Source organism: Heliangelus exortis, chromosome 5, assembly GCF_036169615.1.
Source record: "Heliangelus exortis chromosome 5, bHelExo1.hap1, whole genome shotgun sequence".
Classification (NCBI taxonomy): domain Eukaryota; kingdom Metazoa; phylum Chordata; class Aves; order Apodiformes; family Trochilidae; genus Heliangelus; species Heliangelus exortis.
The window spans coordinates 39,715,174-39,739,700 of NC_092426.1; the positions used below are offsets into that span (position 1 = coordinate 39,715,174).

Genomic DNA, 24,527 nt, shown 5'->3' on the forward strand with positions numbered 1-24,527 from the left:
ATCCAACTCCCACACCCACTAAAACATCTCCTGAAGCTCCACATCTAAATGCTTCCTGAAGACTTGCAGGGATGGTGACTCCAGCACCTCCCTGGGCAACCCATTCTAATGCCCAACTTACAAAGGGACAAGCATGCTCAGCCACCCTGATATCCTGGTACAGTGAGGTGACTCTTGGTGGATGAGGGAAGGGCAGCAGGATGAGGGTTTATCCCAGCTTCTGAAAAGCTTGCTGTCTCCTGTAATACAGACAAGCTGCCATAGCCTGAGTTATAGGTAAGTGAGTAGTGACATGGACTGAAAAATGAGTAACTGAGTCCAGAGGGTTGTAATCAGCATCACAAAGAGATCAGTACTGGGGACAACACCATTCAGCATCTTCACTGGTGACCTGGATAATGGTACAAAGCAATTTTGCAGATTCTACAAAACTGGGAGGATAGGCCAATGCAACAGATGGTTGTGCTGCTGTTCAGGGGGACCTCAACAGGCTGGAGAAATGGGTAGAGAGGAATCTGTGAAGTTCAAAATGCCAAGTTTTACATTCTGGGGAAGAATAACTTCAGGTATCAGTACATGCTGGGGCTTTACTGGCTGGAAAGCAGCTTTATGGAGAGGGCCTTGAGGATCCTGATGGAAAACAAGCTGACCATGAGCCAGCAATCCACCACTGTGGCAGAAAAGCCCATTGTCAGCATATGGAGGGAAATGATCTTTCTGCTTTACTCAGCCTCTGGTAAGGCTGCATCTGGAGTATTATGTCCAGTTCTGGGCTCCCCAATACAAGAAGGATAAAATCTTACTGGAGTCCAGCTCAGGGCCACAGAGGTGACTGAGGGATTGGAGCATTTTTCATGAGAGGAGTGGCTGAGAGAGCTGGAGCTCTTCAGCCTGGAGAAGAGAAAGTTGAGGAGGATCTTACCAATGGGTGTAAATATCTGATGAGAGGGAATGGAGCCAGACTCTTCTCACTGGTACCCTCTGGCAGTCCACACAAAAATTAAAGCACAGGACATTCTGACTGAACACAAGAAAGCAGTTTGTTAGTTTGAAGGTGACCAAACACTGGAGCAGTTTTCCCAGAGAGGTTGTGGATTCTCCATCTTCAGGATTTTAAAAACCTTACTGGACATGGTCCTCAGCAATGTAGTCTAGATGACCCTAGCAGGTGGTCTTATCTACAGATTATTTTAACAGATCCCTTCCAACCTAAATAATTCTGTAATTTTTCTGAAGGCGTTTTGAGCTTCTCTCCATCTCTTTCTGCAGAGTAGGATTTGTTGAAAAGATAATGTTACTGAAGGAAATAAATTAAATGTGGCCTTCAGTAGTGTTGCTTCTTACTTTGTGCCTTATGAGACATTTTACAACTTTTCTCTCCACAGTGTCTTTTTTTTTCTGCTTTATTAATTGCTTTATTTTTCTCCCCAGGTCAGTAACAGTTCTGGAGAGACATTGGGAGCAGACAGTGACTTGAGCAGCAATGCTGGTGATGGCCCCAGTATGGAAAATGGTGGGAATTTGACAGGATCCAGAGGCACTGTGTCAGACAGTGAGATTGAGACAAACTCTGCTACTAGCTCTATTTTTGTAAGGGCATTGCAGACTTCTCTTGTTTATTATTCTTTTCTGATTCTGTTTTGAGGTTTAATCAGCAATGACTTAAAGATGTAATTTTGTAGGGATCCATGTAACTTTCTTCATTTCCTGTTCAGTACTTGGTTCTTTCAGAATAGGAAATTCACATCTTGCACCATGTTACAGGTTAGCAATATTTAATTTCCCAGATGATTCAATATTATTTTAATTAATTGATTTACTTAATATTTATTTATTTGCTACTTAATTTAATTCAGGGCAGATGGTGTGTAATCATTTGATTAATGCCTTTATGAATGACAAAGGCACTCTGTAAAGTCTGACTAAGAGAGAGAGCCCAGGTAATGGTATTCTGCCTATGGATATTAATTTTTTGTGTCTTCCTGAGAAGGGTGCATGTTTCTATTTCTTCTTCTGTTCCTCACAATCTGGACAATAATAGTGATATTTAGCTATTTCATTAACAGTTGAAAATATTTGCTATATAATTTGGGCAAACTTACTGCATAAGCATAAAATAAGAGGGACAACACCAGAGGTTTTATCTGTTCTTTCCTTTAGTTTGGGATTTGCAATTTTTTTGTTTTCCTTCCTTTGTTCTTTTTTTGATTTCTCTGTCTCCCTTTCTTTCCTTTGTCCAAATGACTTTTAAGTGTCTTACCTTGCTCTTTGGACAAAGCAATTTGTTTGTTTTGTGAACATTTCTGGGAGATGCATCTGGGAAGTACAGCTTGCAAACTGCACCTCTTAAACACAAGAGTGGACTGCAAGAAACAGCCCTGTGCAGAGTTAAAATGTCTGATACTCCTTGTGTTATTTTTCAGGCAAAGTCTCACAACCTGAAGCAGAGTGTGAAGGATAACAAAGGCAGTGTTCCAGGGAGAGCTCCAGAGGATGGGAACCAACGTGTCTATCTCTATGAAGGACTTTTGGGTAAACTTTTTTTAAAAATTTTCTTTGCTGGAAGGGGACTATTTAGACAGAAGTTCAGGTGAGGTCATGGCTGGGGCAGACTGGAATTTTTACATTCCCAGAGGTTATTTTTAATCATTTATTGTTGTCTGTGCTGGTAGAATAGGAGGGTGCCTCAGGCGTTTCTGAGTAAAGCCACAGATTTCCTGGGGAGACTGAATAAGAGTAGATGGGTGTGAGTGGTGTAGTTTGCATAAAATGAAGTTTATCCAAGTCTTTTGCTGTTCTTGAATACTAATTCTTTAAACTGTTGGAAAAAGGGGAGAAAGAAAGCTATGCATGGGTTGTTAAAGTGTATCTCTGGTGCTGAAAAAGTATCCTTCATCTTAAGTCATTGAACTTAAAGTCTGACTTAGGTCTTAAGTCTTAAACTCAGAGTGCTAGTGGCCTTCAAGTGTATCCTTGAATTAGGAATATGTTGTCTTTTTAGAAATGCATTTCATCTGGATGTGCTGTTAATCTCGAGCTCTCTCTTACTGTGTTTTTCATCTTTCCATTTATTGTTCCTGCCTGCTTGGAATGGTGCAGGTAGGGATAAAGGATCTGTCTGGGACCAGTTAGAGGATGCTGCAATGGAAACCTTCTCTCTGAGTAATAATCTTTATCTTTCTGCTTCTCTGTGTGTTTGCCATGATCTGTGTTTGTGTGAGATATTTCTGTTTCTGTTTGGCAGTGTTTACAGTATACAGAAAAGATTGGCTCCTTAAAGAGTAGAGATGAAAGGTCCTTCTGTGTAAGGGTTTGAAAAGATTGTGCCACGGAATAGAATGAGAGATATATCTTTTATTTTCTTTTACACTTTCCTCCATTTGTGATATTGCTTGTGGTTTAATTGTGTATTGGCTTATGGTGTGTTCAAGGAGTGGGAAGGAACAGGAATTAATCTTTAAGTATTTGACTGTAGTGACTTTTGTGTACATTGCACAGGCAAAGAGCGTTCAACTTTGTGGGACCAGATGCAGTTCTGGGAAGATGCTTTCCTGGATGCTGTGATGTTAGAGAGGGAAGGAATGGGGATGGACCAGGGACCTCAGGAGATGATTGACAGGTAAAGTTCCTCAGTACACCTCTTTACTCCTCATTGTTTCACCTGGGGCTGAAATAACAAAAAAATGAAATAATAAAATAATTCTGCTGGACATGCTATTGTCACTTTGTTGGTGTAGCTGACTGTTCCAAGGTGAGCCTCTTCTCTCTGTTCTGGCCAGTATCTCCTGATACTGAAATACTGTCTTCAGGTGTGACAGGCATTTTTTTAACCCCTGTGGAGAGGTGGTATTTCCAGAGAAAAGGGTAATGTAAGTGTAATCACAGTCTGAATAGATGGCAGTAGTAAAGCAAAAGATTTCTGTGTCAGGATTCTTGAGTGTCTACATTCTTGAGTAGAAGTCAGATTTTGGGGTGTCATGGGAAAGAATGAAATGTCTTTGGAAAACTCCAGCTTTTGTCCTGAGTTGTATGTCCCTCTCCTGGCAGCTGTAATTGTCATGGAGCTGTGGCTGCAGAAAAGAGGAAGCAGTTAAGCACAGTGGAACACTGGGAACTTTCCCACTGAGCAGATGTTATTTATTTCAACTAGCTAATAATTAATGGCAATGTTTAATTAGTGATCACAACGTTTTACTGGAAAAATGCCAGCAACTTAGTGGCTTGGTGGGGTTTTTTTTGGGTTTTGTTTGCCATCCACTTTACAAATAGTGCTCTGTCCTCTGCCAGTGCTGGGGTGGATTAAATGAAGAATTTCTGTGAGGCTGCTTCAGGTCTGGCTCTCCTTGCAGGTACCTTTCCCTGGGAGAACACGATCGGAAGCGTTTGGAGGATGATGAGGACCGGCTGTTGGCTACTCTGCTGCATAACATGATTGCTTATATGCTTATGATAAAGGTGACTTCTTTTCAATAGATCACTGCTCAGATTTAAGCAGTGTGTTTTGTTGTCTTGAAACCTTGCATCTCTGTTCACGGAGCTCAGAACATGAAAGACTATTATAAAACATCTCCTGGTCTTAACGAAATAATTGCTTCAGTACCTGGAGATGCCTTGAGATATTTTGGCAGAGTTTGCACAGTTCTATGCCATGGGTATGCATATACATTGTCATTTAAAGTAGGATTTATTTTAGCCCTACTAGTACCTTCAGAGCATGTTCTTATTCTCAAGGGTATGGGTTATAAATTCAGGAGAGGTGTCTTCTAATCTGATTTCCTTCCAGATGAAAATTGAAAATCCCAGAGAATTCAGAGGTAAAAGGAGAACATGGGCAGATTGTGAAAGTGCACATCAATAACTCAGTATGAAACTTGCTGTCACTAGCAAGCAGACCTTTTTATCTCATTCAGTGGGCTGTGTATATGCAGCTTAATGCTGTAGGTGGCCACTAGCAATGTCTTTCAGTCTGAATAATTTCTTAGATAATACTGATTCTCCCTCAAAGTTACTGGAATTCAATCTTCTAAATTTTTCATGTTTAGAAGCAGCTTAAGTGCATGGTTTTAGCTGTAACAGTTTTGATGGGCTATGCTGTCCAGTGTTACAGCTTGCCAGTAAAAAGTTGGAAGAAAGAAGGTAGTGATTTTCCTTAGTATCAGTGAAATGAGGGTAAGTTTTAAGATTCCTTTAAGAAGGAATTTGAGTATGTTTGGAATTGGTTCATTTCACAATAAGATGATGGGGTTTAGCCACTAGGACTTGCATCTCTGTGAGTCTGTGGAAGTAATGATAACCCACACAGTTTCTAAAAAAAGGGTGTAAAAGAGGAGAGCAAATAATGTTGGTTTCAAAAGGCTGTCTCATGAGAGAGATTGGTAGAGTTAGACCCAGAGGGGACGTGTCTTCTCATCTGGTGAAAGGAATCCAATCCTCAAGAAGGCAGTTTGCTGGGGGAGAGGGATAAGGAGGCAAACAGGATATTTTATGCCTTTGAAACTTATATCACTGTGGGCCAATGGGCTGTAGGTGAACAGGGAATACAGAGCATCTGAGAGTTGTGATAAAAATTATTTCTTTCAGTGAATCTTCAGAGATGCTCAAGAGCAAGGATGGGATGAAGAACTAGGCAAAAGAAGGGTTGTTAGATTCTTTTTTTTATGGATGTGGTTAGTTTTTTTCCCATCTGATCATAATTTTTAGATTAAAAGGTGGTGGATTTAGAATATTTTGTATATTATTTGCATATTGGATTCTTCTCAAGCAGAGTCTGGGCTTTAAGAAATTAAAGACTGTGTACCAAGGTGTCTCATCTTAGGGCACCTTCTGGTAGCAACTGCAAAGTGAATTCTTCTGAACTGTCAGGGGAAGCATAATCCTCCAGACCCAAAATTTTGGAATTTTAATGTATTTTCTTGTTTTGGAATAGCAGATCCTAGTAGGTTTTACCTAAAAAAAATTACAGGAAAAATGCTTTCAGAGTGCTTGCAAAGAACTCTTACCAAAGGAAGGAAACACAGTGAGTTTGTTTTATGTGCTCTATTGCATTAAGGTAAAAGAATATTCAATCTAGCTTGAAGTAGGTGTTCAGGCATGAGTGTACTGTCTTCAGGCCTAGAGTACCAGTGGCTGTTGTTTATAATAATAACCTTTTGAAGGGTCACCTGGGGCAGAAATGTTTTGCTTCTGAGCTTCCCTGCAGCTCATGTTTGGGTGGAAGCTGCTGCTGTTGGAGGAGACTCTAGAGATGTCAGAGCTGATGATCAGGAAACAGATTATGAAAGAGTGAGAATGCTGATAGGTATCCTGCCTTTGTGTTAATATTTCTTGTGCTGGTGGCTCCACAGCTGACTAAATCAAGTCCTTGCAGGGGAAGAGGTGAAGAAGCTGTTCTGACAGATGAGACCCATCACATAAGTAACAATGTTGGATGTCAGGAGTTGGAAATGCTCTGGTGTGCAAAAAAAATCTGTTGTGCACAGGATCATTTGCCCAGTGGCTGGGACAAGTGGTGCAGCTTCTGCTTGTACTTCTGAAGGGCTCAAGAGCCTCTGGCATGACTGAGCTGCAGATCACTTGTTTTACTGTCTTATCCATGGGAACCAAGGTGCTGGTATTTTGATTTTGGGAGACAGGAGCTGCTGCTTGTGAAGAGTAAGTCCCTGTCTTTATCTGCTTTTTAGGTGAACAAGAATGACATCAGGAAGAAGGTGCGTCGCCTGATGGGAAAATCACACATTGGCTTGGTGTACAGCCAGCAGATAAATGATACCCTAGACAAGCTTGCCAATCTGGTAAGTAAAATAGTCATGAGTGGTGTAGCAGTGGGAGCTAAAGTGGAGGAAAATATTACCTGAAAGTTGTTCTGGAAATGCTCTGCACCACTAATTTTCAATTATTTCAATTATTTCAATTATGCTTTCACAGGTATAAAGACTGATTGTATGGCCCTGTTTATCATATTACAGTGTTATGCAGTTATCAGAACTGCAATACAAACATGTATAAAGAGGATACTTCAGCCCCAAAGTTCTATGCAATGCTCATGTTTTCATAATGTCTCTTGTGGGTGGGAGCCCTTATTCTTACTATGACTGTAGCAAGTGTTTAGTTTTCCATTGGTTCCCAGGTCCTTGTGAGACTTGTAGCAATCAGTTTCTCTGCAAAACTGTTTCCTCTCTCAGATGCCATGAAGAATAGATCTTACATTCCATAAACAATCAAACTATCTTTTAAAACAGCTCTCACTAGAGTGGATGCAGGTGAGGCACTTTGAAATCTAACTTGTCAAAGCTTGGTTTTATGCACAGTAAGAAAGAAAATTATCCTACAATTAATTGGGAAAAAGCAGAGCAGTGTACTGCAATGTTCCTGGCACCCAAACACTGCCCTGTTCCATACTGAGCAGCATAGTGGTTGTATGCTGGAGTAACTCATAGTCACACTCATTTAAACTAAAGTTATCACACTTGTTAAAACTGAACTTACCAGGCTTGTTGAAACAAAACTTCACAGAGTATCTTCCTTAGGCCTCTGTCCAAAATTTACTTCACTAAGCTATGTTAAATGTCCTTTTCTTTTTTTTTTTTTTCTGTGGAAAATGCTTGTGGAATATTCTGAAATATTCTTTTTCAATAGATCAGGAGAAGTTGGTTTTAAGGTAGAGTGATGATTGTGTGTTTTTTTTCTCTAGAATGGACGGGAGCTCCCTGTGAGACCCAGTGGCAGCCGCCACATCAAGAAGCAGACTTTTGTAGTACATGCTGGGACAGACACCACAGGAGACATATTTTTCATGGAGGTAGAGACAAAAGTAATGCTAATGGGACTGTCAGTCTTCAACAAAGAGGGGTAGAAAACTTAGGTCATGTTTTGTGCTCCCAGGTATGTGATGATTGCATTGTGCTGAGAAGCAACATTGGAACTGTGTATGAACGCTGGTGGTATGAGAAACTCATCAACATGACTTACTGCCCCAAAACAAAAGTGCTGTGCCTCTGGAGGAGGAATGGGCAGGAGACACAACTGAACAAGTTCTACACAAAGAAGGTACCCATCTTGTGTAATATCCACAGTACTAAGGGAAAAACACAGTGCATAAGCAAATACTTGGTGTAGCACAGTCCCTGTTTAATAAAAAAGGATTCTCCAGCAGTGTTTTTTTTATAGTGCTGACATTATGCCTTGGCATTTACCTGGAGACAGTAGCACAGCAGGAGGAATTTAAGGAATTACATGTGCAGCTTTTACTTGTTCTTTTGGTTAGAAGGAAAGCATCAGTATTACTAAATGTGTGAGCTTGCAGGCTAATAAAGGTAGTCAGAATGTTGTGATAGCTTAATGGAGAAAAAGCCAAGTAAAGCTATGTCTTAGTAGTTGAGTTAGATCATTAATGGAAAATCCAAACTGACAAAATAGATAAAAAGTTTTTCTCCATGGGCACATGTTTGATTTTTGTTTTGTATATGCCAATATTCTCCACTAATGTGAGAGCACTTTTCTTCTCCTTATGATGACCTGCAAGTGTAAAGAAATAGCTTAAACTTACTAGCAAAACTCCAGTAACTCTTAGAACTCCAGGAACTCCTACATGGTGACCAGCAAACAATATATAATTTGTAAATGCAAGTAGCATATTGAAAAGTTATCTTTGAAATGTATAAAGGGATGAGATTTCTACTTCAAACCATTCATTTTACATAGACAGTGTCATTGTAGAGCAGATGTGACTACCAAAGGAAGGAGGACAAAAGCAGTATGAAACAGAAGCTACTTGGAAAAGTCCCTGCATGTATCTTGGTCTTTGCATAGAAAATGTTCTTAAATTCTACTCTGAGTTTATGGGTTGACATTGTTTGATATTAGAGAGGTGAGTTGGAGGAAGATGAATAGAAGAATATAGTATAAGAAAATTGACATAAGTAACAAAAGAAGAGTGTAAGACCATCACAAATACAAATGATGGCTGGAAACTGAAAGAAAGAGAGGGACTGTGATACTGTTTTGAGCATTTTTCTACAATAGGAAACTGAGTAAACCTGGCTAGATTGTTCATGAGTGTGTGTGCCAAGACCTGAACTCTTCACTAGCTTGTGCTATGAAATGACATGAAATAGATTTTCTATCAAGTGAAAAAATAAATATAAATACCACCTAGTAATTAGCTGTGGTTGAACTTCTGTCGGCTTCTTGTTGTTATGCATCACAGCAGGCTTGGTTTTTTTTAGACTCTTAGAATCTTGCTGTTTTTTCCCCTTAGTAATTTTGAAAAATAACATTGTATTACTTTTCTTTTCTGTGGTAGTGTCGGGAGCTATACTACTGTGTAAAAGACAGTATGGAGAGAGCAGCAGCAAGGCAACAAAGCATTAAACCAGGTAAAAGATTTCCCTTTTGTTAGGAACATTTGTTGTTTAATTTGCAATCAAGAATTATTTTTTTTAACTAACAACTTCCTGGAGCATAATGTCATTTCACTAATGGCAGCTTTGTACCTCTGTGTGAGCTTAGAAGAGCCACCATTTTCTTCCTCGTACCATTAATTCAGTTTAATTTGGAGAGGAGGAGGACTGGACTTTACTGAGGATGGAGGAAAATGTCTTTGAATGCTATTTTAAGAATTGAACAATAATGTATTAAAAATGTGTTTAGCCATCCTTCAGAGTTCAGTTATTCTGTATAAATGGTAATTTTTTTAAAAAGTCATTGTAAGAAAGTATTTTCTAGCTGAACTGAATGATGCAATAGAAACTGGATGAAAATGCCTACATTGTCATTTATTCATGTTCTCTACTAAATGGTCACTGTTGTGACTATGTTCACTTCTTCATGGCTGAAAGTACAAAGCAATGCTATACAAAATCATCAAGGTCACAAATACAAGTGTAGTTTGTGCTTGCAGGAATGAAATATGGCATTTAAAACAAACAAAATATCAATGTGAACTATGATAAATACAGATGGAGCTGACATCAGTGCCCTTTCATGTAACCAGGATGAAATTTCTTAGAATACTTAAAAGTCTGGTGGTTCTCAGAAGGTTGTCATTAGGGATCTGGGCTGCTGAAATGCTCCCTACTGTTCTCAGTAGTGTCTTCTTGCCAGACACATCAAATGGAAATAGTTTTTTTTTATTTTTTGACATTTCCTTTCCACGTTTCATGACTTGGTTGACTGCTTTCTGTTCTTTCTCTCTCTCTCTGGATATTTTTGTTTGTCTTTCTTTGATTATTTTTTTTTAATTTAATTTTTTTTTTAATTAAAATGTAACAGGCCCTGAGCTGGGTGGTGAATTCCCTGTGCAGGATATGAAAACTGGTGAAGGAGGTCTTCTTCAGGTCACACTGGAAGGAATTAACTTGAAATTCATGCACAGCCAGGTATGGGGGAAATCTGTGAGAAAACTGTGAGTATGAAGCTTTTTGCAGCATGCCTGTGGATGTGTTTCCTCTTCCCAGAGTTGTAAGAAGGACAAGGGTAAAAAAAGCATATGTGTATTTACACACAAACACACATATATTTTTACATGTGTATCTGTATGGAAAGGCACACTGAAATGCAATATCCTCAAGAAAACTGTAACCAGCTGAGGGAAAACATTGATACAGGTTTCAAATTCTTGTTTCTGGTGGTTTGAATTGTCTAATCACAAAACAGTATATTAAGGGACAGAAAAAGTCATCAATAGTAATCTGAACTGCCACAATAAATCACAGTGTGAACATATCCTGACTGCATAAGCAGAGAGCCTTAAAGATACAATGTTAGAATAGTGCAGGTACAGAGGGCAACCTTCTGCATGGTATTTATCTATCTTGTTTTAAATTTTGAGAAATCATCTGTAGAATTTCATATGAAAATAAAATAGTAAACTGGCTTTTGTTGTAAGTCACAAAACCAAGAAAAAATTACTGGTTCTTTTTTCCTCTCAAATAGATCTTGTGGGTATAGAGGAAGCACAACTAGAACTGTCATTCCTTTCTTTCTCTGGGTGTTGTTTCTGTTGCTTCCTTTGATCCTTGTTTTTTGTTTTGCTTTGTGTTTTTTGTTTTGCATATGTTATTAAATGCATGCTGTGCTAGACAGTAGAATCAGTTTTTAGGGGAGAGAGAGTGTGTATGTGTGTGAGAGATGGCGAGAAAGTAAAGCTTCTGTCAGTCTTCTGTGGAGTGTTTTTTCCTTTCCTCCTGACTAGATTTTTTTCTCCCCACACAAGCTTTGTTCTTTGAGGATATATCAGTGTAGATCACTGGAAGTGCACATGCATCTCAAACACACACACTCAGAAGCTTTCCTACTTCTCCCAAGGTCACAGTCACACCATGCACTTCTTTGGGTTCTGACATGCCAATATAGGGACTGGAGAATTGTGAACTTCCTGCAGTTTTTTTCCGTGTTTTAATACCAGGGTAGAAGCTGTTCTGCAGCTGACCTGCTGTAGTATTTCAAACCTACTCTGTGATGGAACAGTCTAGCTCAGTGACAGATTTTAACTTTTTATGGGGTATGCTGAAATGTGAAGAACTGCAAGAGGAACTCACTGGTAGAACAGAATAAATTTTCCTAGTTATTAGAAATGGCAGGTCTAAAGCCTTTGAAAGTTAAACCCTGGCAACAGTTTGATTTTATTATAGATGGACATAATGGAAACTACTTTGTCCTACAATGGGGATACACCATAAGGAATATTCTGTTTGTTTCTCCTTTTCCTTCCTCTGCCAGAAGTCAGAATTGATGTTGAGCTGAAACTGCTCATCTCTTGAGCAGTCTATGGAGATCACTCTGTTTCATAAACAAACAGCCAGGCATTATGTGCGTTTGCAGGAAGAAAAGATATATAAGAAGGTAGCCATATCATCATCATTGTGGTTTCTGAAGTATGTATAAGTTTCTCTGGCACCTTCACAAGCCAGAGACATGCAGTGGTAAGCACATAGTGACAACACAGCATCTGTCCAAAAAGTAAAACTCCAAATACTGGAACATACCCTTGTCCTTAAATTCAAAGTCTTTTTTTTCCTGAAAGACTGGAATGACATGCTAAAAGAAACCTAATATTGATTGTTATTATATGACTGTCCAGACAATTACCAGTTGAATAGCACTGCAGATACTGGATCCTGTGCTACCACCAGCATTCCCAGAGTACTGGCTTTGCCATATTCTTCCTTACAGAGAATGGTGTTATCATGTGCTGTCTGGGATAAAAATTACTACATCTTTTCTGGAAGACCCTCTGTGCAGGTCAGACACAGGTAGCATGCCAGCTGCCTCTGCCACCTGAAAGATTGTGTTGGCCCTTCATCACCTTTCCAGTGAGGCTATAGCCAGATGAGTTCCCATTACTTAAGATGGATATTGAGCACAGTTCTGAAAAATACACTTTGTGTATTCAGTGTGTTTAATTCTTGATCTACTGCGTTTACATTGCCAGCTGGCAAGGGCATTCAGTTCCTTTTAGTGGACCTGAGATGTATCCTTGTTTTCCTTCTCAAAAGAAAATATCCAAACAGATCAAAAGTCTTCCATACAGAGCTGCCACTTGAGGGTCTGTGTGGAATGGACCATTGATGCACTTATATAAAGGATACCTACAAAAAAAAAAAAAATCCCCCTCCAATTTCATAGTCTGTGGAGGTCAAGAATGTCTGCATTCTTATTCCAGCACTCATCAGCCAGTCTGCTTTCTTTTTAAAAGGCCTGCTATAGGACATGAGTTGAACTTTGGTGTTTTCATATAAATTATATTAATAGCTTCCTAAAGCAGTTGATACCAGAATCTGTATAATAGCATGGTTAAAACCAGGATCCTACACCCATTTCTCCATGTTAAAATGGTGGTTTAGTTGAGTTTGGGTGGGGACACTGACCAACAAGTGCCTACAGGACCTCATCAAGCACAGCTTTCTCTTCATCTTCCTCTCCTTACTCCATGTACAGGCCCTGCTCTTGGCCCATTTCTAAATACTCTTTTCAGCAACACAACTTATTATAAGAAGGGATTTCTGTCACTCTGCTTAATTGGATGGCATAGAAATAATTAATCTAGAACACAGGGAGAGAGGTTTCCACTTAAAAAAAAAAAAAGTCTATTCTGTCATACTGGAGAAGACTGAATGTAGTGCTTCTGTGTGACAGTGGTGCTTGCTTTCATGAAACTGGTTTGGAAGGCTCTTGATTTGCAGTGTGTATACTTTGTTACCTTTTGAATTCTTAGCAAATCTCCTAGATGCATGGTGGGCCAGCTTGTTACTGACACCTCATAGTTGTCTTGAGTGTTCACAAACCATCTGGCAGCACATGTAAATTTAAGAAGAAAAAAATATTCAAGACTATCTGTGCCTAGCAGGTCAGAGGAAGTGCTCTGGAATAGGGAGGAGCTGAATGTACCTGTGGCACTGGCAGATTATTCTGAGTTTACATCTACAAAATATGTTATAGTATTGGGACTTGGTAACTCTGTCCCTCTATGAATTAATCTGTGTGAAAAATAGATGGAAGTTAAATGAAAAGCAGCAGGGACATGTCCATCTACAGTAGGATTCCCAGTGAATGCTCTGTCTTGAAGAACCACAGTTTCCCCAGGGTAAGTAACTGTTATTTCCTTTGCACTCATTTTCTGATGGAGAGGAAAGCATCCTAATGTAGCAAGAAATTGCTTGTCAGCTCAAATGTCTTCTGCAAATGGAGACCATACTGTAATTGTTACAAGCTTGATAAATTCTTATCTTGCTCATTCTGGAAATGCAGCACTCCTTAACATTATACTCAGATCTTGAGCACCTGGGGCAGTCAAGTCTTTTAGGCAGCTTTAGTGTTACCAGATCCAATGTTTTGCCTGAAACTTTCTATTGAGATTCTGAATTTTGTACTTTAGACTACTAGCAAGAACTTTTCACAGAACATATTAAAGAAAAAAAGAAACCAAGTCCAATAAAGTGTTGTTACTGACTTCTGTACTCTTTTTCTGAAAAACTAAAATGCTTTTGGTCAACTAAACTGATACAGAGGATGTATGAAAGCACACAAACAAGGTGGCATTAGCTCTCCTTCCCCTTGAGTGCTTGATTGTAAGCAGAAAGTAAGTTTTTCTGATAAAGTAAGTGGGAGTTAGGTTTTTTTACTGAGCAAAGAATACCCTGTATCTGTTTGTTAGATCTCTGTTACAAAAAAAACCAAAACCAAAAGCAAACAAACAAAATCCTTCTTGCTTGAAAATCAGGCTGACTTCACTCGGATGTACAGTGCATTTACTCATCTGTATTGATAAAGATTAAGCCAGTTTCTTAAAAACAACACAACAGTTTCTGGTGTTGACTTCTTTTGCCTTTCTTGGGTAGCACACCACCTGTGATTCCATGGGTGTTGCTTATACTGGATTCCAGAGGGTTGCAGAGTTTTCCTGTCCCTTCTTTCCAAGACAATAAAGTCTCTCTAGTAACATGTTTTAAAAATTGGTCCTGAAATCACAGTGTTGTAAGTGTAGAGGCACTGAAAGTGTCAGTCCAGGAAATTGCAGTGTCCTGGTATTGGACTCAGACTTTCTCTGAATGTTAGGGCAGTGTTACTCTCTGTGCTTTTCTTGCCTTGAAAAATCAACTGTATTAGGAACTGGAACATGGAATGATTCCCTACAGCACTTTTGGTGGCTTCCTATGTCTGCCTACTGATTCTGACCCATTTGGTGATGTGCATATAAGAAGGGATTGTTTCCTATCCTGAAAGAGATCAGATATTGAACAAATTCATTATGCTCATACCTTGTTTATTCACGGAATCTTGGCATCTAGGTTCTAACTGGAAAACCCAGTCACGTAGTTTCTGCTGTTTTGTCTTTTGATGCTCATGTATGTGAAACATAGATTTAAAGCAGGTTGGTTTTCTAAGTGAGGGCCCAGCTGACAGCAGCCATGTGGGAAGTAAGCAAACAATTGAGAAGGGTCCAAACTCTCCTGTCCAGCTTAAAGCAGAAACCTGGTACCGACTGTTAAAGGAGATGGTTCTGAGAGTAAGTATCAGAGGGTACATCAATAACTGGGGTGAAACCTTAATCAGGAAGGCTGTCAAGGAGCAGGACAATCAGTGTTTCCCCTCTGGATTGAGCTAGGCTGCTGGGTAGGAGGCTCAGTGTCAGGGTGGGAAGTGTGGTGCCCCTTACCTGCCCTCTGTGCTGGAGGAGGATGCATGGAGGGGCAGAATTAAGTGGGATGGATCAAGAGGCTACAAATGGTGCCAAATTTGGGAGCCAGCTTTTTTTTTTCTCGTCCCGCTCTTCTGTTGTATTCCAGGTGTGTTGGTATTCTTTTTTGCAATAACTCATTTGAGTGCCTGAAGGGGTAGCAATGTTGGATATGTCAGAGTTACTAACTCCTTCGTTTCTCTTCCATGCTTTCTCCTCCTGCAAGGAGCGGAAGGTACTTCATCTTCTGCTGTCTTCGCTTCTTAGCACTTTTAAGTTCTTTGTTGATTTCTAGCATTGTGGCAAGTTTGTCTTTTGAATATTTATTTCACCCTTTATTTATATATTAAACTGTAAATGAACTGGTAGTGTATGCTCCAGTACTTGAGGTTGTATCTGCTGTGATGATGTTTTTGATTTATTTTGGGTTTTAGCTAAAAAAATCACAGACCTGACTGATTTCATGCTACTTTTCCTCTTCTTTTGTAGGTTTTCATAGAGCTGAATCACATTAAAAAGTGCAATACTGTGCGAGGAGTCTTTGTCCTGGAGGAATTTGGTAATTACATTATTTTGATATTAGGTCTGTACTCACATGGCAGTAACTCAAATTTCCAGTCTTCAGTTTCAAAGTTGCACTGCAGTTTCAAAGATGGGAGAGAAATGCAGGTTGCATGTTGCCTGACTGAGAGATGGGTGACTTAACATAAAATTTACATGTTTATTTTTACCATTTTAAGACTTGTGACCTAGGTGCCCTGTGTTAATAGACAAAGATGATGTTATGAATCTCCTGAAGCAAACAAATCATAACTTGGATGTGGGTAGGAATTTTCTTTGGTATGTTCCTCTTTCATCTGAGAAACCACATTTGTAAGCAGGATTTGTAGCTGATTATTCTCATACACTGTGCTTTTCTTTCAAAGAATTACTGTTAATTGCCAAGTTTCCTCTTAGCTCTATGTGGAATTTCATTTTTGTTTTAGGGAGTGGATGTTTTGTCAGGTTCTACTTTATTTATCCAGTGGCTTTTGTTTCAGAGCATGAATGTGGTAAAGAGTGGGAAAGCAAAGGTTAAGGAGAATAGAGAATTTGTGCTATTTTGGTTAGTTATTGATATAATTAGTTAGCTATTGATATAATTGATATAATATATTGATAATAATTTATAATAATATATAATATACAATACATACTATATAACATATAGCGTATAATATATAATATGTAATAATAACATATAATGATATTATTATTAATAATAATAATAAAATTGATATAATATATGATATTGATATATTTATATAATCTGCCTCCAGTCAAGTCTGGGGAAAATTCTGGGTCAATAGACATTGTTAGTGTCAGTCACACTATAGTTAAGTAGTGTCTGAAAGCAGTAGGTGACTTCAGGAGAAGTGATCCACATCTTGAAATAGTCCCTGAACCCATATTGGTTTATTCTCCACCCATCTGTGAGACATCTGTCTAGGTCTTAAGTGTATATATGAAACAATTAAAAAGAAGATAAAATTTACAACATTTCCACAGTAGATCAGCATCCATACTTTGGCTGTTAATCAAAATCTAAGTCAGCAGCTCCATTTACCAAGACTCTCACTGTTCTTTGGTGCTGTGAACAGAATCTTCTAGCTGAGGGATTCTCTCCTGCAATATAAAAAGACAGTGAATATGACACTGCTGAAATTAATGTCTTTGTCCACAATAATGTGTTGTCTCTTTTTGGCAACACAAAGTTATAAGGTATTAAAATGGTAAAGCCTTTCTAGGTGTTGTGGTTTTCTTGTTGGTTGCCATCAAATAATCTCCCAGAAGTTTGGGATTTGAATTTGTGGAATTTTTTTTTCCATTTTCTGAACCATATTATTCATGGTTCAAGTTATCAGATCAGTGTATTTAAACCCTGAAAAAAATTCCTAATATGTTCAGAAATAGTCTGCACCTTAGGGTTGTGTATTTGTTTGATACCATGTTTTCACCCTGATGGGCGTGAGAAGTTGTACCAGTTACAGAAATTGCTTCAGGCTGTAAAAGATTATTGATGAGTTTTACAAAAATGAGATTTCAGAAGTCATAAAATTATCTGAAGGGTTTCTTCTTTTCAGGTTTTGCAGTCTTGGAAGTTAAAAGAAATTACTTGGATCAGAAATTATTTTTTGATAATTTTAAGAGGTTTTTAACTCATTTTAATACATTATTATATTGTACAAGAAGGCAGACAGTGTTTGACCTAGTTATTTCCAGTCAACTTGTATTGATGACCCTGTAATACAGTGTTTAGACCCCAACTAATAAGTATAATAACTGTAAGAAAAATAACTTTTTACATTGCCTATTGCAAAAGCTAGAATTGAGACATGGAAAGTATTAAAAGGTAATTTTAAGGAATAACTAAAAATAAACTGGGAATTGGATGCTGCAAGCAAAATCTGAGAAATTAAACTGAAGATTTCCCTCCTCCCAAAATAGAGGTCACAGATAAGAACCAACTTAGATGTACCAAAGAGATGTATAATTTGTCCATCCAGCTAATAAAGAGAAGGAAGAAAAGCAGATGTTGCAGGGGACCTGTCCTTTATTCTTGTGCAGAGATGAGAGACAACCTCAGAGCTGCTAGTTTAGTTGTTACAAAGATAAGATCTGCCAGTCTGCCTTGTTCATGAGACATTAACATGATAAATTATTGTTAGTTAGCTAACAGCACTCAGCAAAAACCTCTGTGGACTTCTTAAGAAAAAAGTTAATTAGCTGTACTAAATATTGTGAACCTTGCAGTCAGATTTGTTATAGTAATGAAGTACTGTTTTCTCTTGGAGAGGCAGAGAGTGGTAAGCATGGATTCCACTTGCATCCAGGCTGATGGGAAATACTTCAATGCAAGTTTTGGTTTTGGTTTTGGTTTTGTCAAGCCTGTGTGCTCCAAGTTTAGTGCTATTGCAGCAGGAAATTAAAGGTCTTGTTTGTGTTAACGTTGGGTTTAGATGGCAGTGTGAAAGTTGGAATTGTGATTTCAGAGCAGGAGACAAGCAGAAGTTCAGGAATTGGTGCCCACAAATGGAAGTGGAGATTTAAGTAAGTGAGGAATTGTAAGGCTCTTCCCTCTGGAATTTGAGTTACTGCTGTGTACTTGTGCTTTACTTTCTTGTGGCCCCTTCACCGCCGCTGCTATGAAAACCTTCTTTCTCCAGCAGGTAAAGTGATGTCCCCTAAACTCATCCTATGCCAGCACCATCTTTTCATTCACAGTAGCAAAGGCTTCAGGATGGTGCTTAATAATTTCCTCCCTTCATCTGCTTACTTCAACATCATCAGGAATAACTTTTCATGTTAGAAGTGTTTCTGCTCATCTCTTAATTTGAGGCTTGGGGTTTTTTGTTTGTGATTTGGTTGATTTTTTTTTTTTTATTTGAGGGGGGTTTTTTGTTTTTGTCTTTTTTTTTTCTTCTTTTTTCTTTATATTCTGCAGCACTAGTGCTTTGACTTCACTGAGAGTAAATCCAAATCTGCTTCTTAACTCAGTCCTCTCAGGAGAATTTTCCCCTCTGGAGGGACTGTGATGGAGGACTTTACAGATGTAAAGACAAGGCAATTTCCTGACTCTAAAGTGGGGAGACAGTACCTTGCCTAGGTCCTCTCTGGTCCCCTCTTTTCCTATTCTCAATTATGATACAGGACTTCACAGCTTCCCTTCTTCCCTCGTGGCACAAGGTCCTTACAGCTTTCCCTTCCTGCTTTTTGAAGAGTATGTGGACAGTTGTATGTTATCCAGTGGGCTGTGAGACTGGCACAGCTGTAAAAGTCCCACCCTATTTGGCTGTGCACCAGCCTCACTCCCACCTTTATCCCGTGGTGACATGGAGGTAATTTGGAACATCTGGTGCCAACTGGGTAAGGTAGCTTGGATGTGCAGCTCCTTATCTCCCCAACTCTAGTTACTGATCTCACCGGAGCAGTGCAGCCTGGGTGTGCACTTTCCCTGTTTCTCCATCCTTAGTCTTACTAAATCCAAGAAAAGAGAGAATTGAAACATGAAGCAAAAACATTACTTTTTACATTCCTATTTTGTACTTTTCACTAGGATTTTTTTCAAGAATGACAGTATTGTGATATATGAGAATTAGTAGGCACTGCTTTATTTTTGGAGTATTTTCTCAAACCCAGTCTGCACTGCCTACTTTTGGCCCCTTAGAGCGTGATCTGTCTCCCTCTCCAGCATTTAGCTGTCTGATCATAGTTGAAAAGATGACATCTGCATGGATAGGTTTGTTGTGGACTTTTTCTTGTTACTCATACAGAGTTCATCTGCCTCTGTTTCTTTTCTTGTCACTAGTACTATGCATAATAAAACATTTACCCTTCCTCTATGGTTTTGGTTTTGCATCATTTCTGTATCGCTGCTTATAAATTTTTTTGTTGTGACACAGAAATTCCATGGCAAATTTCAGCTATTCTGGAATGGAAGTATTCAGAGTTGGTCTTGGTATTCCACCAATCTTAATATTTTAAATTTGCCATTTGTGTGATCTTAGTGTGGTCCTTGTTCTCTCCTGGTTTCCTGTGGTATCTGCTCACAACAATATTTGTAGACCAAGTGTGGGTTGAGGCACAGTTCAGATGCAGTGCACAGTAAAGGGATGGTTACAGCTTGTTTTTTTGTGGATTCCACAGAGAGAACAAAAGGCAAATTTCCTTTAGCTATATTATGACTGTTTCCTTTCTGTTAGGTTGAAGCAGTGCAAGGGAGCAAGATGAAAATTTCTGGATAATAGATTTTTATTTCATCAGTGCCCTAATCCTCTTTATAAATAAAGGTCTTCCAGAGTCAATAATCTTGGTCTTTTAAGAATATGTGTAACTGAAATAAATACTCATTTTGAGGCAACTTGTTCAAAAATAATAAGCATTTTCAGTATGTCAAGTAAACACCATCACACACATCCTAGAAAGGAGAAAGAATGTCCAGAGAAACTCATGAACTGGGAAACAGTCTTCCAGTTCAGAAAACATTCTCCCTCAGTTCCACTATTTTTCTGGATTTCACTAATTTACTACACAATGTCCAGCATTTCTTTCAAAATCTGTTTTTCAGCAGAGAAGGACTCAAACACCTGAAGATAAAATCTTTGGGAACTGCATACTGACACATCACTATGGAATTGTTGGTTTATGTTTTATCATAGTAGACACTGGGTGTATCTTGGTATTAAGCATATTTTGTCATTAATTTTGCCACCTAGCAGGAATAAGTAGTCTCTAAGAACCATGAAATAGCTGCTATGGTTTTCCAAACAGAGGCAGGGAAATATTTTTGTCAAACTGAGGAATTTATTATAACATTATTAGCATTTTGAACATATGTACTATGAATAAAAAAGGATCAGTGCCTAGAAGTGAGGGATAGTGAGGTGCTCTGTACCTGCACCTGCTGTCTGTGTGCATCCCTTCCCTTTCCTATGGGAACATTGTGCTATTTCTTTCCCCTTTTCCTCTCGTTTTTTGAACTTTTTGTTTTGTCTCTTGCCCGTCCGGTTTTAGTTCCTGAAACTAAAGAAGTGGTGAGCCACAAGTACAAGACGCCAATGGTGAGTCAACTGTGGTGCCTTCTGGTAGTTCTTTAGAGGATGTATCTTTACATTTTGATGTGATGAAAAGAAATACCTTGAGATTGCAGGGTTTGCAATGCACTGAAACACCAGCTGCTCTTTTATGGTAGATTTCCTCAAGGGAAGATGACAGAACTTGGTACTCTTTGTTTCTGTGAAACCAGAGGAACTGGCAGGGAGTTCCTAGAGCTGGTGTCTTGTTAAGATGAAGATACAAGGTAGCTGGTCTGGTCTGAACTTGAATAATTAAAGGCTCATGAAAGTGTTAGATTCAAGATAGTGCAGAACACAAAAGCTTAATCCATGGAACAGATGGAAAGGGAGACCAGTTCCTAATAGATAAAATGATTGCTAACTGAGTTTATGCAAAATTCCCATTTCCTCCTGAAAGTGAACAGTAAAATAGAAGAGAACAGTAGATGTAGTGATTCCTGCCATAGGAATCTGTGGCTGCTGTGGTTTAATGTTTTTGTAACATTTTCTGAACAGCAGCAGTCCATGATGACACTTGGTACTTTCACACCTAGTAGCTCAAAGATCAGGTTTATACTCACTTAGGAGGGAGAAACAGAAGCCAGTGATTATCATCAGAACTGTTATCAGTTATTTTATGCCTGAGGTGCAATATATGTTTGGTGATTGCATGGAGGCTCACATGAGAGAGAAGAAGAGAAAAAGAGAAGAGAGAGAGAAGAGAGAGAAAAAGTATCGAAGCAGTTAGAAATGTTTTAGAAAAAAAAATGATTAGAATGTATGTAATTTAAAAAGCAGATAGCTCTATCATAAGAAAAGCCGGATTAAGGAAAGTTAATTGTATTTTACACAAGTGTTTTAGCTTGTACTATAGTACAACAAAACACATTATTATGGTGATCATCTTTGCAAGGATTATAAATGTCAATCTGCAGGACAGGTAGTTTTATGTTCACCAGAATAGCCAGCATTAGGACTAGGAAATATATTGAGTCTTACTGACACTGAGTTGCAGTGCCAGTCACACACACTGAAAGAGGATTTTCACTTAAAACAGAGCTCACTTAATCAAGTAAATGCAATAACTGTAAATCTTCCTAATGCTATGTGAAATCCTCTGCTTTAAGATAGTGACAAAATTGCTTAGTATTCTTCATATGAAGCATGCAGTGTTGGGTTGTGGGTGGGTTTTTAATTTAAAAAAAGAAAAAAACCCCAACCTAAAAACACAAAAGGCAAGCTTGTATTATCCATCAATTCACTAGAGTTGGTTAAAAATTACAAGAATTAGCAGTTCTTATAATTTTGAGCATAAAAAGACAGTTGTGAATAAAGATTCCACTAAGCACAGTGTTGGGTGCTTAGTTCTAATCTTTTTACTTAGCTCTTTCAGCCTCACATTGAAATTTTTTTGTAACTTCATACAGCATCTCCAAAGTCAATACAGAGGATATTTTGTCTAGAACCAGCTGTCAAACTTCTGAGCTTTGAATAATATTCTCAAAAATTGTTAGAATTATACTATAAAGTGATTAATGTTTTTATCCCAAAGGAGCTTTCTTATTTGTTATAAGGCTTTTCTTCTCTACTCATTTCTGTTATAAGGTACCATGGGACACTTTTTCCTGATTTTGCCTGTACCAAGAGTAGTTGCCCCATGAAGGAAAAGATGCAGTGAAGTGCAAATGTGCAGCGGATTTTGTAAACTATTAAATCACCTGAATTTCATGATCTCCTTTTCTAAATCCCTGTAGGCACATGAGATCTGCTACTCCGTGCTGTGTCTCTTCTCTTACGTGGCTGCCATTCGTGGGAAGGAGGCAGAAAACAAAAGCAAACCACCTCGGCCAGTTTCCAGTTGATCATGGTATTGGGACATGCCTGCCCTTTGGCACCTTGATGTGCAGTACTCTTATTTTTACTGCAATTGCTGGAGCTCACTTTACTGTCTTCTATGAGAACTTGATTCATCTGTGGCCCTCCAAGTCTTTCCCCATAGGAAAACCTAAAACTTCACTGCCTCAGTCTCCTTCCAAATTCATTCTTCCTGGAGTTTTTATAGGAACTGTTAAGCAGAGAGCTTTGAGCATCAGCATCCGTCTGTGAGTGGCCTACTGTGGCTGTTCCTTTGGAATTACTTTTGTCTTAAGATGACTGACAGCTTGAGTTTGATTGTTGTTTGGTTTCTAGTGGTACTTGTTACAGATCAATCACTTTACAACTGCAGGCTTCTGCTTTCAGATTTTCCAGTGTAGGCATAGTGGAAGCAGTCTGGTCCTGCATGTTGTTTAGCTGTAATGTTTTCATAGTTTTTTTTTTCTTCTGGGTTGTTTATTTTTACCCACCGAAATGGAATTCTTGTCACATAGCCCTTTGGGTAGAGATGAACAGTTTAGCTACTTTAGTCTTAAAATATCATGTGACAAGTTTGGCTATTAATTTGGTCCATCTATGGGAGGTGACTGCTTCTTAAGTGGGAAGGAAAGTAGAGGGAGAAAGCTTGGAGGCAGCATGTTGTGGAAAACCCCTGACAGCTCATGGATTGTGTGGATTTTAAAATGGGAGTTTGCATTTGTAGATATCCCAGCAATTGAGTGAACAGATGCATAAAAGCACTACCAAAAGCAGTTAATCACAAGGATTAGAAAATCAAGAAGGAAATGTAAAATTTGGAAACAATGGCAGAAGGAGGCCCACGTGTTTTGGGGTTTGTAACTATAGTCTACAGAAAAAATGTCTAGAGCAATCTGTAGAATGTGGTATTATGGTGTCCCCAAATTTTTTTAACTATTGCTTTTTTCCAATCTGTATACCAACCAATCTTGCAAATACTGTGGTTAAGTATAATGAAACTCCCATTGCTAAAACTATCCATCATGTTTCTTATTTTAAGTAGGCAGAATATGAATGTTTTCTTGCATTCAGTTTTTGTTCTTGAATTGTACTGCACTTGTCTGAAAAGCTCCTAGGATGCTGGGAGAAGAGACTGGAGAGAAAATAATGTTACATGTAAAATACCTGGAAAAAAATGCTCTGATGCAAACTGATGTATTGTATGTTTTAACATGGGATTCTGAGTAAATGCACCCAGAAGTAACCCTGATTTGTCTTGGTCAGGGTGTCCATTTTGAATGGAATACACTAGGGTGTAATGGGTGAGGAAATCATGTAAATATTATAGTACCACATCTATTTATAGAAACTGTACAGCTGTCTGAATGTGAAAATAAAATGTCATTCAACCAGCAACTGTTTTCATCCTCCTGCCCTTTTCTGTTGATTAAACTTATTCTGGAGGTTGTATAACTATATACAAAATACATCATAGACATTTATCAAATAATGAAAATGTTAAGACTATAAATGTAAAATCTGTATTTCTTTCCACATAGCAGTTCAAAGTTCTGTCATTACACCCATGTAATTTGTCTTTAAAACAAAACAAAACCTGTCTGAAAAACCCAAATAGGGAAAACAGACACCCCTGAAACACTGGAATTTTTTTCCAAGTATACAAATAAAAGCAAAAAATAAACTATTTTTTTTTATGCTTTCCTACTATAAGGGCAAAACTGAAGCTGGCAAACCTTGAAATTAACCTGTTTTATATTTTTCTTTTTTTTGTCGTCTGAGACTGTGAATTTTCTTAGAGCATTATCTGAATTTTTAGCGATTGTAATATTCTTGGTACTACTGTATTACAAGTACACTTCAGGCTGAAATCATTTTGGTCTACAACAGATGTTCCATCTACTGCA

The 24,527-nt window shown here is 38.4% G+C and overlaps 1 protein-coding gene across 26 annotated transcripts in view; it reads left to right on the plus strand.

Annotated features, from left to right (window-relative positions):
• MADD (MAP kinase activating death domain) overlaps positions 1-24,018 on the plus strand; it is a 68,045-nt gene extending 44,027 nt beyond the window's left edge. For 16 of the 26 annotated variants that reach the window (XM_071744865.1, XM_071744875.1, XM_071744864.1 and 13 more), the window contains 13 exons: positions 1,432-1,590; positions 2,424-2,532; positions 3,100-3,162; positions 3,499-3,619; positions 4,350-4,455; positions 6,681-6,791; positions 7,691-7,798; positions 7,882-8,046; positions 9,302-9,374; positions 10,270-10,376; positions 15,665-15,734; positions 20,729-20,775; positions 22,524-24,018. In XM_071744865.1, coding sequence (XP_071600966.1) covers positions 1,432-1,590; positions 2,424-2,532; positions 3,100-3,162; positions 3,499-3,619; positions 4,350-4,455; positions 6,681-6,791; positions 7,691-7,798; positions 7,882-8,046; positions 9,302-9,374; positions 10,270-10,376; positions 15,665-15,734; positions 20,729-20,775; positions 22,524-22,631 — 1,347 coding nt within the window. In that variant the 3' untranslated portion in view covers positions 22,632-24,018. Of the gene's footprint in view, positions 1-1,431; positions 1,591-2,423; positions 2,533-3,099; positions 3,163-3,498; positions 3,620-4,349; positions 4,456-6,680; positions 6,792-7,690; positions 7,799-7,881; positions 8,047-9,301; positions 9,375-10,269; positions 10,377-15,664; positions 15,735-18,381; positions 19,252-20,728; positions 20,776-22,523 lie in introns of those variants that run through there. The other 10 variants (XM_071744883.1, XM_071744872.1, XM_071744876.1 and 7 more) reach the window with 3 other exon arrangements.
• The last annotated feature ends 509 nt before the right edge of the window (positions 24,019-24,527 follow it).